General features: G+C 38.8%; 3 protein-coding genes across 3 annotated transcripts in view; all 3 read left to right on the forward strand.

The window, feature by feature from the left end:
- Positions 1-5,218, forward strand: part of mrps15 (mitochondrial ribosomal protein S15) — a 6,189-nt gene extending 971 nt beyond the window's left edge. The window contains exons 2-8 of the mRNA XM_010731626.3: positions 3,214-3,282; positions 3,374-3,449; positions 3,584-3,632; positions 3,747-3,831; positions 3,936-3,994; positions 4,459-4,650; positions 4,897-5,218. Of these exons, the coding sequence (XP_010729928.1) occupies positions 3,214-3,282; positions 3,374-3,449; positions 3,584-3,632; positions 3,747-3,831; positions 3,936-3,994; positions 4,459-4,650; positions 4,897-5,001 (635 nt within the window). The 3' untranslated portion in view covers positions 5,002-5,218. The remainder of the gene's footprint in view (positions 1-3,213; positions 3,283-3,373; positions 3,450-3,583; positions 3,633-3,746; positions 3,832-3,935; positions 3,995-4,458; positions 4,651-4,896) is intronic.
- Positions 5,219-6,260: 1,042 nt separating this feature from the next.
- On the forward strand, positions 6,261-8,215 carry LOC104919574 (cornifelin). The gene is made up of 4 exons (XM_010731628.3): positions 6,261-6,447; positions 7,214-7,366; positions 7,464-7,600; positions 7,784-8,215. Exons 2-4 carry the CDS (start codon positions 7,255-7,257, stop codon positions 7,886-7,888), a joined length of 354 nt encoding a protein of 117 aa, XP_010729930.1. The 5' UTR covers positions 6,261-6,447; positions 7,214-7,254; the 3' UTR covers positions 7,889-8,215.
- A 1,100-nt stretch (positions 8,216-9,315) lies between these two features.
- On the forward strand, positions 9,316-17,529 carry oscp1b (organic solute carrier partner 1b). Its single transcript, XM_019267154.2, has 10 exons — positions 9,316-9,585; positions 11,496-11,650; positions 12,000-12,167; positions 13,882-13,962; positions 14,110-14,213; positions 14,702-14,830; positions 15,285-15,354; positions 15,435-15,574; positions 15,709-15,772; positions 16,518-17,529. Exons 1-10 carry the CDS (start codon positions 9,474-9,476, stop codon positions 16,635-16,637), a joined length of 1,143 nt encoding a protein of 380 aa, XP_019122699.1. The 5' UTR covers positions 9,316-9,473; the 3' UTR covers positions 16,638-17,529.
- The last annotated feature ends 1,607 nt before the right edge of the window (positions 17,530-19,136 follow it).

Consider the following 19,136-nt stretch of genomic DNA (forward strand, 5'->3'; position numbering starts at 1 on the left):
ATTAGTTAATTCATAACATGACAAAGCATTACGTTTGAGCATTAGAGTCATGACTTAGTGCAGAATTGTTTTTAATCCCTCCTTTCATGTAACACTCCAATATAACAGCCACATGGCCTTTTTGTGATACTGTAATATTTAGATTTTGTCATTAATGAGCCACTTAAGACAAAAAAGTATTAGTGGAAAAAAGACGTTCATTGGTGCTTTTATGACATGTGATACTCATCGATGTGCTCTGGGATGGTCAGCCAGCCTTGGAGACGATCACTCCTATCCGGCGCTCTGCTTGTAGGGGTCAATCAAACAGGGCGACCCATAGGGGCGAGCACGATCATCTGTCACGTTTTCTCACTTTAAGTGGATTTGTTTTATTTCCTACTGTGTGCTATTCCGTGCGCCATGTTCGCAAACGCAGCCCTGCGAGCTGCTCTCAGATCACCGCCGGCGCGCTGCGCCTGGAAAGCGGCGCACTGTGCGCGTCTCTGTTCGCCGAGGCCTGGACGTGCAGCCCGGCTGTATTATCGGCACCCAGGCGCGTGTGGTGAGTGTAGCGATGGGTGAGAAGCAGTGAAGCTGACCTTAATGTGTTTGGAAGATAGCTGGATAACGTGTTTAATTTACACCAGCAAAGCCTGTCCTGACACCGACAGCAGTGGGCAGTGTTGACAGATAAGTGCAGACTCACAGCATGCTGTCTAATAATATGCACTTCAAGGCTGCTGTAAGTAATATATATTTAAAAAGATATTTCTCAGACCTTCCATTCAATCCTTTAGGTATTACTCCTAATAGAGCCACAGTAGGAGATACTCCATGACAAAAAAATCTAATTGGGCCCCCTCCTCTGTGCAGCTGTTGTCACCACATCTCTAGGACCTAACTAACTATCCCATCAAAAGATTTACATAACTCTAATCAAAGGCTTGCAACTGTTTTGCATCTTGTAGTTCAATACTAGTACTAGCACAATATTTACTGTTGGTGATTTGTACATGCATGCAAGTCTGCATACAGTATGCAGTGCAGTTCACTATTTGATGCAAGATTAAAAGCCACCATAAAAATGTGCTAAAGGACTTTTTTTTTTTACAGTATCAATGTATTTTTTATTGTAAAATTTCAAAATGGAAAATTCTCTTAACATTAATGAACAATTAAAAAAAAAGAAAGAAAAGTGAACGAACTTAAAAGATATATTAATTAACATCATCCTCTCAAAACAATGCAAAAACATCAGATTTTTTTAAACTTACCTGCACATATGTCAACAATTTTCTTTTGGGCCCCCGTCAGTCGTGGGCCCTTGGAATTGTCCTAACTTTTCCCCCCTATACGACGCCCCTGGGTGTGATTGCCAGTGTAGATCAGCCAGATCTGAATAACATAAGTGCAGATAAACCAGGCCATACTCTGACCACCTTCTGAAGCCGATGTCCAAATTATTAGGTGTGAAGCTCTTCATGGATCTTAGTCCAAATTGTCATTTTTCTTTTTATAGGAGCATCCAGGTAAGGTAGGTCTTGCAGAGATTTGTGCGAGCATAGACTCTTTTTTTTTTCTATGTTAAGCCACAATTCAAGTCTATTATAAGCGAACCTACAACATAGCATTACTGTCATTTAAAAAAGACTAGAAACATAACCTTAAGTACTTCATTTGCATTTAGTTGCCAGTTTATACCTAGCCAAAAGTAGGTGTAATATTTACTCTACCTTAATTTACATCAAGTAGGAGTACGTGTTACATTAATACTTATTTAACATATTTTTTGGACTGCCTTATTTGATAAATATCTGCACACTGTGAACCTTTGCCCATTATCTGGCAAATACTTGCACATTCCTGCACAAACTGTATGGCTCTTTTCATTTAAAAAATAAATATGTATGTTGTTTATATTTGTTAATACTTAATGCTTGTTATGCACCAAAAACACCAAGACAAATTCCTTGTACGTGAAAACCTACTTGACAATAAATCAGATTCTCCGTGTCATGCAGTACAGTGCAACTTCAAGTTGCATTGACACCTCTTCTGGCAATGCAACAAGGAACTGACTACAAGTTTTTTTGTTTTTTACTGAAAGCAACTGGGGAAACTGTGGCAACAATAAAATTCAATGGTAGTGAAAAAAACAAACATAAGTGAGAGCAAAAGTATTGTCGAAAGCAATTCACACAGTAATAAGGAAACTCAAATATAGAACTGGAACTTGCTGTCATGCTAGTAACATTGCAATGGGCTGTCATACAACAGGAAACAAAAACCACAGTAATGGTAGTAAACACAACGAAAAGAGTCCCTTAAAATGTTGTATTAGGAGCCCCAGCCAGCAAGTATGATGCCTAACTGATCAGTTCATATCAACAATTACAAAAGTACTAGAATATGTATCGCTCCTGCAGGGGCATTGAGGTAAATACATACTCTTAACCCTCTCAGTGGCAGGCTTGCAAATGTGTTAAAAAAAGTTGTTTTGTATGCATGTGTTTTGTTTGCTCAATACAATCTTGCCACAATCTTGATCCTATCGAGAACACCTCAAGCAGCTATACTTTCATTTCCCTCCCCCAAGTCTACTAGAATGTGATAACTTGTTTTCACACTGTTGCATCCTATTTTCAGCTCGCTTCCAGTCACAGGCCCTTTTATTAACCGCCCCACCTCGATGACAAATGCTGCAATCATGAATTGCATGTCGATAAATAAATAGTTATCCCGATATCGCGACTGAATTGTTGGTGTATACGTTTGTTAGTCTAAGAAGCATAAAATGCATTAATAGTTTTGTCTAATAGAAATGAAATCGATTAGAAATATAAAGAGCAGCTTCTGAGGAAGCAGCAACATTTGTTATTTTGATGGCGCTGATATTAAAAACCACTGCAGTTTCACTATCTGATGTGTGTGTACTCGTGTTTTATGTGGGACAGCCGTGTTATCTAGATGATCTTTTGCAGATTAAACTTTAAACTTTGTATCTGTTGCATCCCATGACACAGCATCTGATTCATGCAAAGTGGCGATCTCTGGTGATCCCCCCAGATCCTACTTAGAACTCTGTAGTGACTTTAGCATTATGGGAGGTTTCCGTATACTTCGCTGTCAGCTTCTTTTGCTGAACCTGTTTGTTTGTTGTGTTGTTCTACCAAATGTCATGATTTCCTGTGGATTGCAGCATTTCTATATTGTTTTCTTCTCCTTCCTCAGTTGCAGGAAGCTTTGCTCTTCCACCACCAGTGAGACATTACGCCCGGGGTGCAAACAAAAAGAAGGCGGGTAGGTGATGCAGCTGCGTTCTCACCAATCCGACTTTTGAAAAAAAAGATTTTTAAATTTGTCTCAATCTCAACATTTTCTTTTCATCCAGTCCCTGAGAGCCAGCTCAGTGATCTTTCGCCAACAATGCTGAAGAAGGATTTTGCAGCTGTACCCCTCGCTCAAACGTAAACATACATAAACTGTATACTACACCTTACATAAAAGAGTAAAGAAATGCAGCGTATATTCACATTTCATTATAAATCTACAATTAGGTTAATCATCTACCCCTTTAACACGTGTGTCTCCCCGTTAATAGGACTGATGATCTCGTCAGAAGACTTCTTTCGTTGGAGTTAGCGAGTCACGTGAGTTCTTCATGTCCCCACAGATCGCCTTGTCATGTTTCACACTGCTTTATTTTAGAAAGTCATAGAGTCCAATCATAAACAGGCTGTTAAATGTCCCGTTTATGTCTTCAGAGTGAAAAACTGCAGCTGAAAACGGAACAACTGATTGCAAAAGTCCAGAGGGACGAGAATGACCGCAACTCAGTGGAAGTTCAGGGTGGGTTGCTCTTCTCCAGTGCTGTACATAGTGTCCTCCTTGTATTGCAAAGATAGATATGTATACTGTATATTCATCCAGTCCCTCTTTAAATTTTCCCTCAGTGGCTATTTTGACTGCAAGGATCCGAAACTTTCAGGAGCACTTGCGGAAACATCATAAGGTGAGTGAGGGGAGAAGAATCAGCTTCGTTTTAAGCTTCATTTGACAAGTTAAACAGGAAGACTTGGTCTCTGGACAGGTTGTATGTAAAAAAAAAAAGAAAAAAAAAATCTCAAATGACGTCTCATGTCATACCGCATTTGCACCACTAGAACTTTCATGTATGAATACGTGTCCCCGCATTTCCTCTCTGCCCTCTTCTGGTGTGAGGCATGCGTATGCTACAGGATATCCTGTGTACACCCCCACATGAAATAAGAACATGCGTTGGTCGGAAATTTCCACGTTACATCATATGTCGTTTTTTTGCTGAAATTAACACAGATAGAGAATAGATGATGCAAACCCTGTTGTGTTTTAACTCTCTCAGAATGATTAGTGCGTAAACAAGTGTCCTCGTTTCTATTTGAGTCTGTGTGAATCACGCCTGACCCCCATTCTTTTTACGTGTCATTTCGTTTCCAGGACAAATCTAACAAGAGGCGGATGCTCATGGCCATTGACCGACGAAAAAAGCTTCTGAAAAACTTGAGGCTGGTTCGCTACGATGCCTTCGAGAAAGTGTGTGAGCAGCTAGGCATCACCTACACCTTCCCTCCAGAGTACTACAGACGGGCCACTCGACGCTGGGTGGTCAAGAAGGCCTTCTGCATTAAGGTATTTTCTATAAAGAATCATGTATAATGTTTCTTTTTTTTATTTGCAGTGTATCATAATGGGATCAATACCTAAAGACTTTTCAAACCCTTTACAAAATTTTCCTTCCTCACTAGTGAAGAAAGAGTGCGTGTGGTGCCTGAGAGCATTACTCAAACCATGTGTGACACCCGTCTAACTGACGTTAAAGGTGTGATTTTTGTGCAACCACTGACACTTAACTATGTTACTTGTGTCTCTTGACAGGTCTTCAAAGAAGTGCAGAAGCAGAAAGCAGAGCAAAGGCTGAAGATGAAGCCAAGTTTAGCCTCTGCAGAGACAGCAAAGACAAAAGCTGTTGATACCCAGTAAAAGACAATATACTCTATATTACAACAACTGATTCTAAATGCTCGTCATAACCAACATCTTTGCTTTTTGCACCTTCAGATGTGGTTATGTGGCATGTGGATGTATAGCCCCCCCCCCACACACTCATGTGTTGAAATCATACAATGTTAATTTGCTTTCGCTTTCAAGTTGATGTCAGAATTGAATGGAAATAAATAAAATGTCTCAGAAAGCTATATCCAGATGCACTTTGGAAATTATTTGTACTGATATATATGACGTTTAGTTAGATGTGTTTCAGATAGGTCAGCACAAAACACATGAAACAGCCATCGATCACACTTGTGCAAGGTATTAACTTAAAATAAGGAGCCCAAATTACTAGATAATTAGAGAATATTTGGCTGCACAACAAAACCAAAAACTGCTGATTTGTCCACTATAGGCTTAAACGACACAACTCTGAATCTAGTTCAGCATGTTGCACCTCTGGCCATGTCATTTTAGTACTTCTCACTGTCCTTGTACAGTTTTGTCTTTCTTCTGCAGGCCTTGTTCAGGACATGAGCATGTAGCAATAATACCACATGACTTAGTAACAATAATGTGAATATTGTACAATATGATGAATCTATAGCAAAATTACTGCAATAAATAAGACGATTTGATGCTTATGTTGCATTTGTGCCTGCCAGAGGTGTTGATGATTTTTTTATTTAGGCTGTAGAGGTGAGGTTGAGGTATAGTATTTTGTTGTATAGCAATGTGGCAAATTTTTTATGAGAATACTAAAATGTTTTAGTGTACCGCCTCAGTAACCTTACCTCAGACCCCAGTAATTAACGACAACAATAGTTTTATGTCTTATATTCTGGATAAAACTGAATTTCATAGATCAGTATGTATGGGTTTCCAGCATTTTATGAATCTACACTGATATTTAAAGATATTTCACACCACATTCTCTGAATACTAACAAATGCACCCCCTGTGTGACTAGAACAGGCAAATCCATATGAATATTTCCGAGGTTTACAGCTGATTTTATTTTTGTACTGCTTCAAATCCATCCTTTCTTTTACAAACTGCGGAGGTGACAGCATTTTGGCTGACTGAAAAAGCTGTGACGTGATGCATTAGTGTGTGTTCTGTGAAAGTGTCGAGAAGATTCTGACAAGTGCGTGAATTCTCTTAATTCTCTGATCTGACGTGAGATTAGAGAACCAATAAATGCATGTGCCAGATGATCTGCAGCTATCTGAAACCCACTATCAGCCTCGAAGCAGAGCAGCAGTTCTCGTTAACAAGTCTTGAGTTTGTCAGTGAATCACCACAGATCTTTCTCATCCTCAGAAGCAACAGTTTGTTAGCAAACCAGCATTTCACAGCTCCAGCGCGTCACGGCTTCCTGTGTGGTATACAGCTTGTCAGTTTGATCGAGAGGAGTGCACATGACAGACTCTTCTGGTAAGTGTGACACCTGTTTTTTTTCCCTCTAGCAGTAGATTTAGTTTATAGTTTAAAAATTCACTATTAATTTAGTTCTGCTGATACTGCTCATGAACCATGCTTTAAAATGACTTATTTTAGATTTTAAAAGTTAAAAGTACATCTACAAAACAATCTTTTTGATTGCATCGACACAACTTCACTTGCTCTTTTGCTCTTCAGGTCAAGTCATGCCTTCATAATATTTTTGGTGTAAAGTACATAAATGATCATTCATATTTAACTATGGTGACATTTTTTAACAGTATTATAATCTAGTACTGCTCTAAACTAACTATATTGTTACACAGAAATTGTTATACAGAAAAATTCCACAAATGCCGATCTTGGTAAAATCCAGTCTTTCTAGTACGACCACAGAAACAAAGTACTTTTCTGAAAAACTGAGTTTTTACGCAGACTGATTATGTTGAGAAATCAAAAGCTCTCAAAATCCACAAACTAGCGTCTCATGCCATGCCCATGAAATATTTGATGACACATTGCATGCTTTGTAGGACGATTCGTGAACGTTGATTGAGCTGTATGAATAACGCTTTTGGTGTTTTATTTAGTTACAGTTACAGAATTATTCTATGAAAAGTCCAACTTCCTCCTCAGGAAACGATTGGAATCACAGGATATGTGACAAAATGTGAAAAACAATTGTTCCGCATTGAAAGGTTGATTTTAGGTCATTTCTCTTCTGTTCCTGTGCTAACAGTTCAATGTGTTCTTTAACTAGGCAATTGAATTAAAAACAACAAGCAGATCCGGTAAGCTAAGATGTCGAACCCAGTGGTTACCCATCAACCAGGCACAGGTGGCTATGGGACAAATGTCCAAACAGGAGAGTGGAGCACCGGCCTGTGCTCCTGCTGCAGTGACTTGTTAGTCTGTGAGTACCATTCAAGAAGCTTAAATATGTCGTTGTTTATGATTTGTCCACACACCAAAGGCACACCTTCTCACTGTAATACACTTCTGTTGTGCAGGTGCTTTGGGTTGCTTTTGTCCAGTTGCATTGAGTTGCTACACGGCAAATAAGTATGGAGAAAACTGCTGCTTGGGCTGTTTGCCAGGAGGCATGTCAGCCCTCAGGACTCATATGAGACTGACCTATGGTATTCAGGTAAGTTAGTCATGCATATTCCAAACTCTTTACAAGACCCTTGCTCATTTTTGGGTGATCCTGAGAGTCTTTGCTCTTGTGAAAGCATTTTGGTTGCTCCCTGCAATTGAGAAATCATAGCACATTTCCTCATAGTGGGTTGGTCTTCCACGTTGTGATTTTGTTGCAATCTTTTAACCACAGGGAACAATACTCAATGACGCCCTGACGACCTTTTTCTGTGGAATTTGCGAGACGTGCAGGATGGCTCGAGAAATACGCATCAGGAATGGAGACGTTTCACCATAACAAGACATAAAATATTATGACCCGTACAATATTTTCTGCTTGTTGATGATGTCTAGCAATTGTTGAAGTGATTTATTTTATTCCTGTGGCAGGCCTAGCTTTCATGCAGACAACAATGGGGAATGGCTGATGAATTATGCATGTCGGTATTACATGTATGTTTTTACCTGCAGCCTTGTATGTACACATGAAACTTTGTGGCAAAGTGCTAGCACTAATCTGCATTACTGTAAATAAGTTGCATTGTTCAGTCGCTTAGTACATGATTAGTTACGTTTGAATATGAATCATTTTGTACACCATTTTCAATAAAAATGTGATTCTGTTTTTGTTTTTTTTGATTATTTATGTTATTACATTTCAATTTTCTTGTAGGAAACATATCAACTTAATATGTGATGATCCACGTAGAGCCCTATGTGGAGTAGTTCCCACCTTTTTTTGGGCTTGTGACCCTTCAAAGTCAGGGATATATTCTATTTATCTATAAGAATCAGGTATATCTAAACAAGTTGCAAGGAAACTTGGTATTGTCACTCATTATTTAAAGAGAAGGGGTGTGAGTTTTATAAGTTATTCTTCTTCTCACTCCTTTTTGAATATGCATTTCTATGTTTAAATGTTTTGCCTTATTTTTTGGGTTTTATTTTTGTTTGCATATTCGGAATAAACACTTCAGTCAATCAAATCAAATAAATTAATTCACTTGAGTCACAGGTTTCAGCACAGTATGGACATCACAGTTATTTCCTTCCTCTTTTTTTTTTTTATTGGAGGGACTGCTAGATGCTTGTAGAGGTTAAAGTATTTCACAAGAACGAAAGAAGATTTGCATCATTAAGTTTAAGTCATGTATCCCGTTTTTTTTTTATTCCACCAGTCTTTATTAATCTTCACTTTGTTATCAGCTAATATAAACCTTATTTATTTATTTATTTATTTTTATTAAGCAAAATACCAAAATTGAATACAAACTCTCAAAGAGGACAATAATATCAGCAATGCAGAGAGAAAAAAGAGTACAGTGTTGAGTGCAAATAACAGTTAAACAAAAACACAAGAACAAATAAAATACAGGAATACAAATTCGACATAAACAGAGCAGCGAAAAGGTAAATTAAATTTAAATATGATTTAGAAAAGAAGAGAGGAGAAATATTTAGGCTCAATTTTTTTTTTTTTTGGCATACTTGTTTAGCTTTTTAAGTGATGAAAAAAATGATCTTGAATTCATTAATAAAACAAGAAAAAGAAGGTTTAGAGTTTCTCCGTTTTATTTACCCAAGAAATATATAATATAACAACATTTATGACGTCAGAAACAGAAGAAATATATAATATAACAACATTTATGACGTCAGAAACAGAAGTAGCCAGTGACCTCTGGGTTAATTGTGCTGGTGCCTGACCCCGCCTCTCTGCCCCATGACGTCAGAACACACACGCACTCTGATTGGCTGGTTTCTCTCGTGGCCTGGCAACCAGAAGAGGCTTTACCAAACAGACTGAGCTAACTCGAGCTAGCTACACTTGCTAGCTGCTTTTTTCCTTTGGAGATACTCAACTATTTCCAAAAATTACCGCCATGTCTTCGAGAACCCTTCCCCTGCTGTTCATCAACCTGGGCGGTGAAATGCTGTACATCCTGGACCAGCGGCTCCGAGCTCAGAATATCCCCGCAGACAAGGCTAAGAAAGGTTAGCAGCTATCCGGATGACAACACAGCCTCCGCAGTGTGCTGCACATTTCATTTCGGCCCGTTTGTCCTCTTGTGAATTAATAATTCATGTTTATATAAGTTTGGGGGATTCATATAAAGTCAATATAAAGAGCACGTGGATGTGTCAACTGGTTGTTTTTGTATATTTGGCTAAAATCATCACTCACATAGACTGTAATCAAGAGCCCAGAGCTAATCCTGTATTATGCCATTAAATAATAAACTGCTCTTATTAAGACCTGACTGTGATGTCAAGCCTGACCTCCACAAATTGGCATTAGATGCATGTGCATAACACAGAGATGCCAAATCTTGCAATGTCATTCAACCATCTGTTTTTTTCACAGAGCTTTCATTTCATTTATCCATCTCCCCCTTTTTAATTCATAAAGTTTCCACAATAGCTGGCTGGATAGACGAGGACAGAAGGAGAGGTATTATTGTAGAGCTTCGGTATGATTATAACCATGCACTGATGCGTTAGTAGCTCTTCGCTCTTTGCTTTGGCCCCTAGACTAAAGCAACATGCTGAGTAAAACAGGAGGACTCCACAAAATAAAGCAAACAGATGAGACCTTCAGGGGCACAGATCATATCACAGATAATGTGCTGTGGGTTTTTACTTTGCACCCTGATATGCGTCATGTCAGTGGCTGCGTATCCTCAAATGCTCAGGCCACAAACTTTATTCGTTTTTTGCATTAACAATCAAAGGAGTTGTTTTAAAGGTCCCATATTTTAAACTGTTGCAGTGTTTTATTTGATATTTGTGGGTTTAAGTACCAAAAAACTTTCTCAGTATAGTTTTACATCTACTCTAATAGGCCCATATGACACAACATGCACTACATATAATAATCACCACACATGGGACCAAGTCACACAAGTCTCAAGTAAGTCCCAAGTATTTTTTTCTTGGGCAAGTCAAGTCACCTTTGGTGTATTGTTGTAATTTTAGCTGCAGAATCTGATCTTAATATGATTGCACTGTAATCATCAACATTATTTAAAATAAAAAAAAATAATAATAATAATAATAAATACATTTTATATTCACATTTCATATTCACACTGAAAACATGATGTGAATAACACTCGAGTCATTCAAGTCATCGTGTCTCAAGTCAAGTCAAGTCCCAAATCTTAAACTTCCAAGTCCGAGTCAAGTGTTTCATTTTTTGTCAAGTCACAAGTCATAAAAACGGCGACTCGAGTCGACTCGAGTCCAAGTCACTAAGTCTCAAGTCCCCATGTCTGATAATCACTACATAAAATAGTCTCTTGCCTCAAAAACAAGTGCATTGCATTTGTTTTGAGGTTGTTGTTGTTTTTTTAACCAGTATCAAGCTCATCCGGGGTCACCACACTGTCTGTCTCTGCTCTAAAGGCAGCTCTTTTTTTTTTTTTTTTTTTTTTTTTTTTTTTGTAGTTGAACTTTGGCTTACCTTACGCACAAGTACCAGAAAATGCTACCTACTATGTTGAGCAAGTTCATTTGCTTGTGAAAGGTTTGTGAAAGAAGGTGAACTGACTTGAAACGTTAGACTTCCAACAGTCACTGTAGTGTTTGCGATCACTTCTGCTAGTTGCAATAGTGACTGGTACACGTAACCATAACAAATGAACAATGTCTGAGGGGAGTTCACACTCAAAATGTTCCTACCTGGCTATTGCCCTGCTACAAAGTAGGACATGATGCTGATGGCTTTCCACGCTGCTGCTTTATTAGGGCTGTTGGTTTAGTCTTTGGATAAAAATTATTTTGGCCAACATGTAGTGTAGAATGCTCGTCTGCCTGCTTCTGAGCCTACAGTGAGGAAAAGTATGTTTGTCCTGACCTGAATTAACTCTTTGTGGACTTTCCTGTTGTACTGTTTGCTTGACTAGTTATGAATGACATCATCACCACCATGTTCAACAAAAAGTTCCTAGAAGAGCTTTTCAAGCCGCAGGAGCTTTACTCCAAGAAGGCCCTGCGGACTGTGTTCGACAGGCTGGCCCACGCCTCTATAATGAGACTCAATCAGGCTAGTATGGACAAGGTAAGTTAACACATACGTGCTTATGTATGTATGTTATGCGAATTACAATTTTCACTTCAGTACACAAAATGTATCCACATATTAATCACATTCTGCACAGTAATGACACACTAGAGTGGTATTTTAGAGGCAAGCATGGTTCAGATATACATTATATCAATCTACACATCAATCATTGCAAGAGTGTAAAACAATGTCCTTGAAGCACTGACAGTGACTCGAAAGTACAGATCACTTCATGTCTTATTCACCGTATACTGTGGCTCCCTCTGCTGACAACAATAGCATTCATTTTATTTTCGTGGATGAGTCAGTGAAGTCATGCGCGTGTGTGTGTCCCTCTTCGCAGCTCTACGACTTGATGACCATGGCTTTCAAGTACCAGGTGCTTCTCTGTCCCCGACCGAAGGACATCCTCCTCGTCTCTTTCAACCACATGGATGCAATCAAAGACTTTGTGAAAGACACCCCCAGCATTCTCAGCCAGGTTGACGAGACGTACCAACAGCTCATCGAGGTATGATGTGTGTGTGACTTCACTCGCTTTGTTTTGGACATGAGTGGGTGGCAGTGTTACACGTAGTTTGTTGGGGTTTCTCGTAGTGCGCTGCAAGATCTTTGAGCTTTTGGTGATGTGTGAACTGTCTAATTTAGAAAGAATTCAGATGTTAACGTGGTCAAATCTTTTTTCTTCAGTTTAGTCATACACGGTCAGCTGTGGAGTAGAGAACTGACTTCATCATCAAAGCTGGTGATACATTGCGAGTCAGTGCTTTTCCTCAAACAGGATTTAGGAACTGCTGTGTCATACAACTTATATGGCCAAGAAGAGGAAATGGTGTTAGATGTTTATAGGGTGCATCCCTTGTCTATTATTCTTATTTGGTATTTCCTCATTCCTCGCTCCACCGTGAGCCAGAAGTTGGCCTGGTCTGCCATCTTGCCAGCAGTTCAAAGCTTTTATTTCTACTCTAAAGAGCAAGGATGGAATACAGAGGTCTTTTACCTGCCAGCACGCCCTCTTTTTATTGGATAAACACTCTTAAAATTGGCCAAAAATGACATTCAATGATTCTTTCTTAACTCATAGGTTTGAGCCATTCAAATATCTATTTCTGCTCACTATGTCCATAAAAGGGCAAAACAGTACAACAAGAGGCATAACTACATATACAGTATAACCATGTCTTTTAAAATATCTACCAGATATATATGGTTATGGTATAGAACAGACATCCAACACTCTGAGCCAGCTGGCGTGCTGAAAATCCAAAGTATTTTTAAAGTGTAAATCACTCTCTCTGCGGCTGCGTTTGACTGTGAACTCTCTGCCATCGTTACCACATGGTCGTTGTTGGATTATTCACTCATTTCAGTTTGAGCTAGTTTTCATTTTCAGTCAATGAAAGTTGCTTGTGGAGATTTACCACAATCAAATATTAATTTTCACATTGGTCTTTTTTTTTTTTTTTTATCAAATTAAGAATATTCATTGACAGACAGAATTGATTGAATGCTGCAGCTGATCGGACTGAACTGACACATCACTGGAGTTTCATACTGGAGTGAAGACAGATTCAACTCAAGTGTATTACTCCCAAGTTTTATATTTTATTTATTTTGTGATTCACCATCTAGTCAAAAATCCGTCAACTGTAGATCAGAACAACAGTACGACCACATACAACTTTCTTCATGCATTATAAATATTTTTCTTTTAATGATGTTATTTCCCTCATTAATCTTTTATCATGAATACAGTGAAGTCAAAGGGAACCTGTCTGCCCCCATTCCCTGAAACATTTAGCTTAATAAATAATTTCCAATGTTCAAAAGAAACCGTGGTCAAATTCTGTGTTATTCAATAATGAATTCACAGCTGGAATATCAATAAGTATAGATCAAGTTAATGAATAAAACATTTGATTCAGTGCCTCTGAGCAGGATACAGTACACAAAACAGAATTTTTGGGCAAGTCAATATACAGTTGTTAATATCTGAAGTAGGTTTTATCTACTTTCCTGATTCAGTGTGGTTAATACATTTTGTTATTTTATTAATGTCAAACTGTTTGGATACAGACTTACAGTACAGTTATACAATACATGTATAATAATGATAATCTATGTCGTCATATTAAAATCCTCTTTCCCTTTTTATTATTTGCTTTGTAGTTATATTTTTTCACTGCTGGTTATTATCTTATTTTCCAATTTTATTTTGTTTTTAGATGTATACACCCTTGTCTAGTGGGGACTTCCAGCTGATCCGACAAACTCTCCTCATCTTCTTCCAAGACATGCATATAAGAGTAAGTCCATCAGCTTGCTTGCTACATGCAAGACATTTTAATGTGGAAATGTTACATGTTACACCTTTTACTGGATAATATACTTTATTTTCATTTGTGTTCTGTTTTCCTCACAAGCCTGTCTCTTATGTTTTCTTTCTGTGTCAGGTGTCTATTTTCCTCAAGGACAAAGTGCAGAACTCCAATGGCCGCTTTGTGCTTCCCACCAGTGGTCCTGTGCCACATGGTACACAAGTCCCTGGCTTGATAAGGTACCACAGTATACAGCTGTTCTCACTCTGACCCAAACAGTCCTCACTCTAAATGATGATGATAAGGCTTGGATAGTAAAAACAAAAATGTACCTTTGGTCCTCCTGATGATCTTTGATGTTTGCCTTTTGTCTTCCATATGTTTAGTAATCTTACCCCGACACTGTAATCTGAAGCTGAGCAGGCCTATCTACAGCTAATTGCATTACAGAGGTTTTGTTGAACAAGCATTTACGGTCTAATTTTAGATGCGCCGTGTGTTTAGCTTTGATCAAATTACTTGCAGATTGTATGTGCACTGTGAAACATTTAATACCTGAAGGAAACAAGAGCTCACATGAAAAACAAGCTACAACAGTGTTAAAGTATTGAAAGCAACAGATGTTCCACTTGAAGGAACTACTTTTAACACAGGAGAAAAAAAAATGCTTCTGTGAATAGAAAAGCTTGTTCGTAATATTTAGTGTTTTTGTATTTGGTAATTCCAGGATGTTTGGCTGTACTGGTGAAGAGACCAGCAGGCTGCAGTTCAGCAACGGAGGAAACTACACCTCTGCTATGCGGGAGGGATCTTTCGAGTTATTCGGAGACAGGGTCACCAAACTAGGAACAAACATGTAAGATGCTGAAAAATACAAAAGACGTACATGAACATGACTTGGTGGTACTGTATTCACGTAATGGCACTGGGCTGATGATGATTTTCTGTTGTATAACTCATTAGATATTTAGAAATGCAACTGTACTTTATGGTGCAGTCATGATGACACTTCACCGCTCACCCAGGAAGTTTGATGAGCTTTGCTGACTGTTGGGGAGTCATAGTTTGATGTCATTCCGGTGAAGAAAACCCATGAAGGATTAAATGTCTGGGACTTTCCGTCTGTTACTAAACCAAAAAGTCCATTAGCTTTTGATTTAGTCATCTTTAGTTTATGTAATGATAGTTTGTCAGTGTGTCTGACATATTGCAAAGAACCATATACTGTCAATAAAACATGTAATGCAGATTATCTTTGGCACTGTGTTGCATAATCGTAAGTGTTCATTCTCTGTCATCTCTTCATTCAGGTACAGCGTAAGCCGCCCAGTGGAAACTCACATGTCAGGAACGTCTAAAAATTCTGCTCAGCACACTAAGGTGAAACCGCCTTCCTGTTTTGTAAACAACAGGTATTAGCATGAATACACAAAAGTAAACAAGCCGCTGTGTGTCAACAGGTCAACACTGCTCCTAACCCTCTAGCCAAAGAGGAGCTGAATCTGTTGGCCAAGTTAATGGGAGGGTTAGAGGTTCAGAAACCAGGAAATACAGACAGCGGCTTCCGAGTCAACCTCTTTGCCACCGATGAGGAAGAAGAGTGAGTCCATTTTTATTTGTTTGTGTACTCTCAATGTGTGGTACGGCACTTGATGAAATGAAACTACTCCTTCTTTTCACATTTAACTTGTTGTGATTGCTCAAAACTAACATTGTGACTCCACCTTATCACAGAGAGGCATTAATATCAAGACCAGATGAGCTTTCATATGGAGTCATAAAAATCCAAGCTACAAAGGTAAAGTTTCTTTCATATCGGCCATACATCTGTCATTTAAGGGCAGGTGCAGACTACAAGACTTAAAAGTCAGAGTTGCTGTGCTGCTAAAACCACAAGGTTTTTTTTTTTTTTTAACCCCCGTCTGTTTGTTTACGCCTGGATAGTGATGGGGGTTCACAGAGCCTCCCCTCTCTTCCATCTCTTGTGTCCACTCAATCAATGGAATGCAAGAAGTCTCCCATCTTCACTTTCTTTGTAGCCCTTATCTTTGGTTTGTTTTGGACTGTCTGCTTTTGAGAGCCCATTGTTTCCTCTTGCACTCTGATTGCACACTGACCTTCTCCAATCTCTGACTTGTCTCCAAGGTGCACTAACTACATGCACATCTTGTTCTTGGCTATGATGAAATCAAACATGTTTAAGAATTGATGACAATGTGATTTGGACTGCTCGAATTGGAGAACTGATCATTGCGCCCACACACATTTTTTTATCGCAGATCTAAGAAATTTGTCTTACACAGACAAATCCTGGCAAAAATCTTGTAGTCTGCACTGGTCCAACCTGTCACAACTAGTAGGCTTTGTCTTTTCACCTTGATAAGCAACCCCCATGACTGGATTCTTATTTACTTATCTCAATGACAGGCTTAAGGTTATGAGATATAAGGCTTTGCCAGTCTAATGGAATTTACTGTAATGAGATATAAGACACTGTGATGACCACTCTTGCACTGTGATTGGTGGATAACATTGTCTTTCAGGACCAGCAGGCCAATGCAGAGCTTGCCAAGATCATGGGAGAGTTCACAGAGTCTGGGGACCAATCTCCCAGTGCCAGCAGCAAAGGTGACGACCTTCTGGCAATGATGGATGGACTGTGACATGGTCACCCTAACAGAAATAGCTCGGCGGGAGTGGCGCAATGCATCGTCAACAGTCGATCCTGTTCTACTGTAGACCAGTCTGCTGTCTGTATCTGCAAATACAATGCAGAGACCTCACATGCAGCCAGAAAAAAAACCTGCTTCTTTGGGTGCTTTTTAAAATGCAGATGGAGCAGGTGTTTCCACTGGCTGTCAAATGATGAACTGCAAATTTGCATAGTTACCAACGAAGAAGGCGATGAGCCAAGCTTTAAGCTGCTCTACACTGTAATAGTATGTTTGCTGTAAACTGAAAAGAGTTTCAGTGCATCAAAACATGCAGTAGGCCTATATCAACATGATGAATGTGTATGTGGTGATAGCAAAACATCTGTTTTGTATAATGTGAAGATTTCGCATTTTATAAAATCTGACTCACGCCGCGCTGCGGTATGTGAAATACACATTCCTTTTATTTCACGCAACGTCATTTATCTCAACTGTCAATAATACATTATGGTTTGAGATGATTTTCGGTCAATAATAACATTGGATGAAACCCAAGTGCTCTTTCTAAAGTGATTCGAATTCCCACAGATCTTTATTTTGGTAAGAAATATGTCTATCTTGCATCACGCCGTACACCGTACAAGGAGCAACTTGTAAGACATTTTTCACTCCCCTGTGATGTCTCTGAATGTTGAGCTATGGCCCAGAAATGTGCTCACTGATGAGTATGTTATTATAATAGAGTGTAATGCAATATAAGTAAATAATATGTAAATATGTTTATTGCATACTTTTATTTATTTGAATATCATTTTCTGTGTATAGAGAAGTGCATATTACTACGGTTGTTATATTGTTGAATGTGCGATGTCATATTTTTAATAAATAGTTGAGAAATAAATGTATGTTTTTACACATTATGGTATAAACTGTATCATCGGCTCGGGTACTGATGCAACAGTGTGTTAATAATAGCATTAACCTTGTAATGTTTTGTTGTAGTTGAAAAGATGTAACAGTAGGGGGAGCTGTCTTACCTTTATAAACATCATATACTGTGTGTGTGGTCTGTCACACATTGCTACAGTGTGTTGTATTATACAGCCATGCTCTTTAAAAAAAATGCAGCAAAAGGTGATGGGCGTACTCATAGGAGCAATGTTTTTTCATGAATTCATGAATGCTTTATGAGTGTCGAATTCTCTGAAATGTAAGACAACAAATGTCTATTGATTCTATTTATTTAGTCATATATTTAAGCACCGAATCAGAACATTTAAAGCAAAATGCGTGAATATAATCCACAATTAGACTGCTGTCCTCCAGCACAGACCTACCGTGAGAACTGCTCCAGCAATAGTGAAATGTACTCAAGACATTTGTGTGCAGTCTGCCTGCAGACTGATCAAAGTGAGACACTGATAGTCTGCACTCCCCCAGTCAACCACACTCAGACACACAGACGAACATAGTGCATACCATGCAGGCAAAACATGCTGAGACATTTCTCTGAATTGATCTGGGGGAGGAGTATTCTAGTGAGGTCTTCCCAATAGTCTTGGCAAAGGAGAGACAAGAAAACACTACATGCCCTGAGGATACAACCTACCTGCAAAACAAACAGAAACCAAAGCTCATGCCAGTCATCCTACACGACTGTGCACTGGAGTCAACCAACCTCATTTCATCACTAGGATCATTTTATTTGACTGGCATAGTAAAAATCAACATGAATGTGACTTATGAGGTTAATTAGAGTCACTTATTTCAGAGATATGATTGTCGGTTCTGATTCTTAAATGTCTTAAAGGGCTATGAAGGAAAGGCTTGCACTGCTTGTTCCACTGGGGGCACAAGTAATATTACAGAAATATGAATATACAAACAAAAAGGTCTTTTGAGTCCACACAACCTTAGTTTCCCTTAAAATGACACTAAATCATGTTTCTCATACAGACCCTGCATTTTGAGTTTCCTCTTTAAAGGCTGTGGGTAGGACACTGTAAAGCCACAGGCTCACAAATGTTTCATGTGGCCGGGGGCCTATGCTCTGCTTAGTCAATGCAGGAAGTCTCGAGCAACTCAAATATGTCTTTGCCATTTAGGTTACCCTTCTCTGTGTCTGTCACACCTGCCCACTGGTTTGAAAACGGTAGCTGTGGGTGGAATTTAAGATTAATCATTGAGTCTAAATTGGGAGCATAGGTGGGCTTTAAATGTCACTGTCATTCTCGAGTGTGCTCGCTGGGGTAACAGCTGGCCTTTTTTTTTTTTTTAAGTGAGCTGAATTTGGAGCTGTTAGCAATAAAAAACCTTTTCCACAAAACACAGGATGATCCAGAAATGTTATGAGTGGACAATGAGTCTGAAATATTGGGAGTGTGATGCTCTTATGAGATGAGTGCTAACCGAAGTCAAGTATACACAGTTTCACTGAGTCATATGGCTGACCTTAATGAGTTGTGTCTCATTAAAAAGCTACTACAGTGTACTGCAGAGCTTTATATG

The sequence above is a fragment of the Larimichthys crocea genome, chromosome XIII (assembly GCF_000972845.2).
Source record: "Larimichthys crocea isolate SSNF chromosome XIII, L_crocea_2.0, whole genome shotgun sequence".
Taxonomy (NCBI): Eukaryota; Metazoa; Chordata; class Actinopteri; family Sciaenidae; genus Larimichthys; species Larimichthys crocea.

Coding starts and splice junctions, on each gene's coding strand:
- LOC104919574 (XM_010731628.3), top strand. CDS start 7,255: ATGTCGAACCCAGTGGTTACCCATCAACCAGGCACAGGTGGCTATGGG. Junction 7,367..7,463: donor CTGCAGTGACTTGTTAGTCT/GTGAGTACCATT, acceptor TCTGTTGTGCAG/GTGCTTTGGGTTGCTTTTGT. Junction 7,601..7,783: donor GACTGACCTATGGTATTCAG/GTAAGTTAGTCA, acceptor TTTTAACCACAG/GGAACAATACTCAATGACGC.
- oscp1b (XM_019267154.2), top strand. CDS start 9,474: ATGTCTTCGAGAACCCTTCCCCTGCTGTTCATCAACCTGGGCGGTGAA. Junction 11,651..11,999: donor ATCAGGCTAGTATGGACAAG/GTAAGTTAACAC, acceptor CCCTCTTCGCAG/CTCTACGACTTGATGACCAT. Junction 12,168..13,881: donor CGTACCAACAGCTCATCGAG/GTATGATGTGTG, acceptor TTTTGTTTTTAG/ATGTATACACCCTTGTCTAG.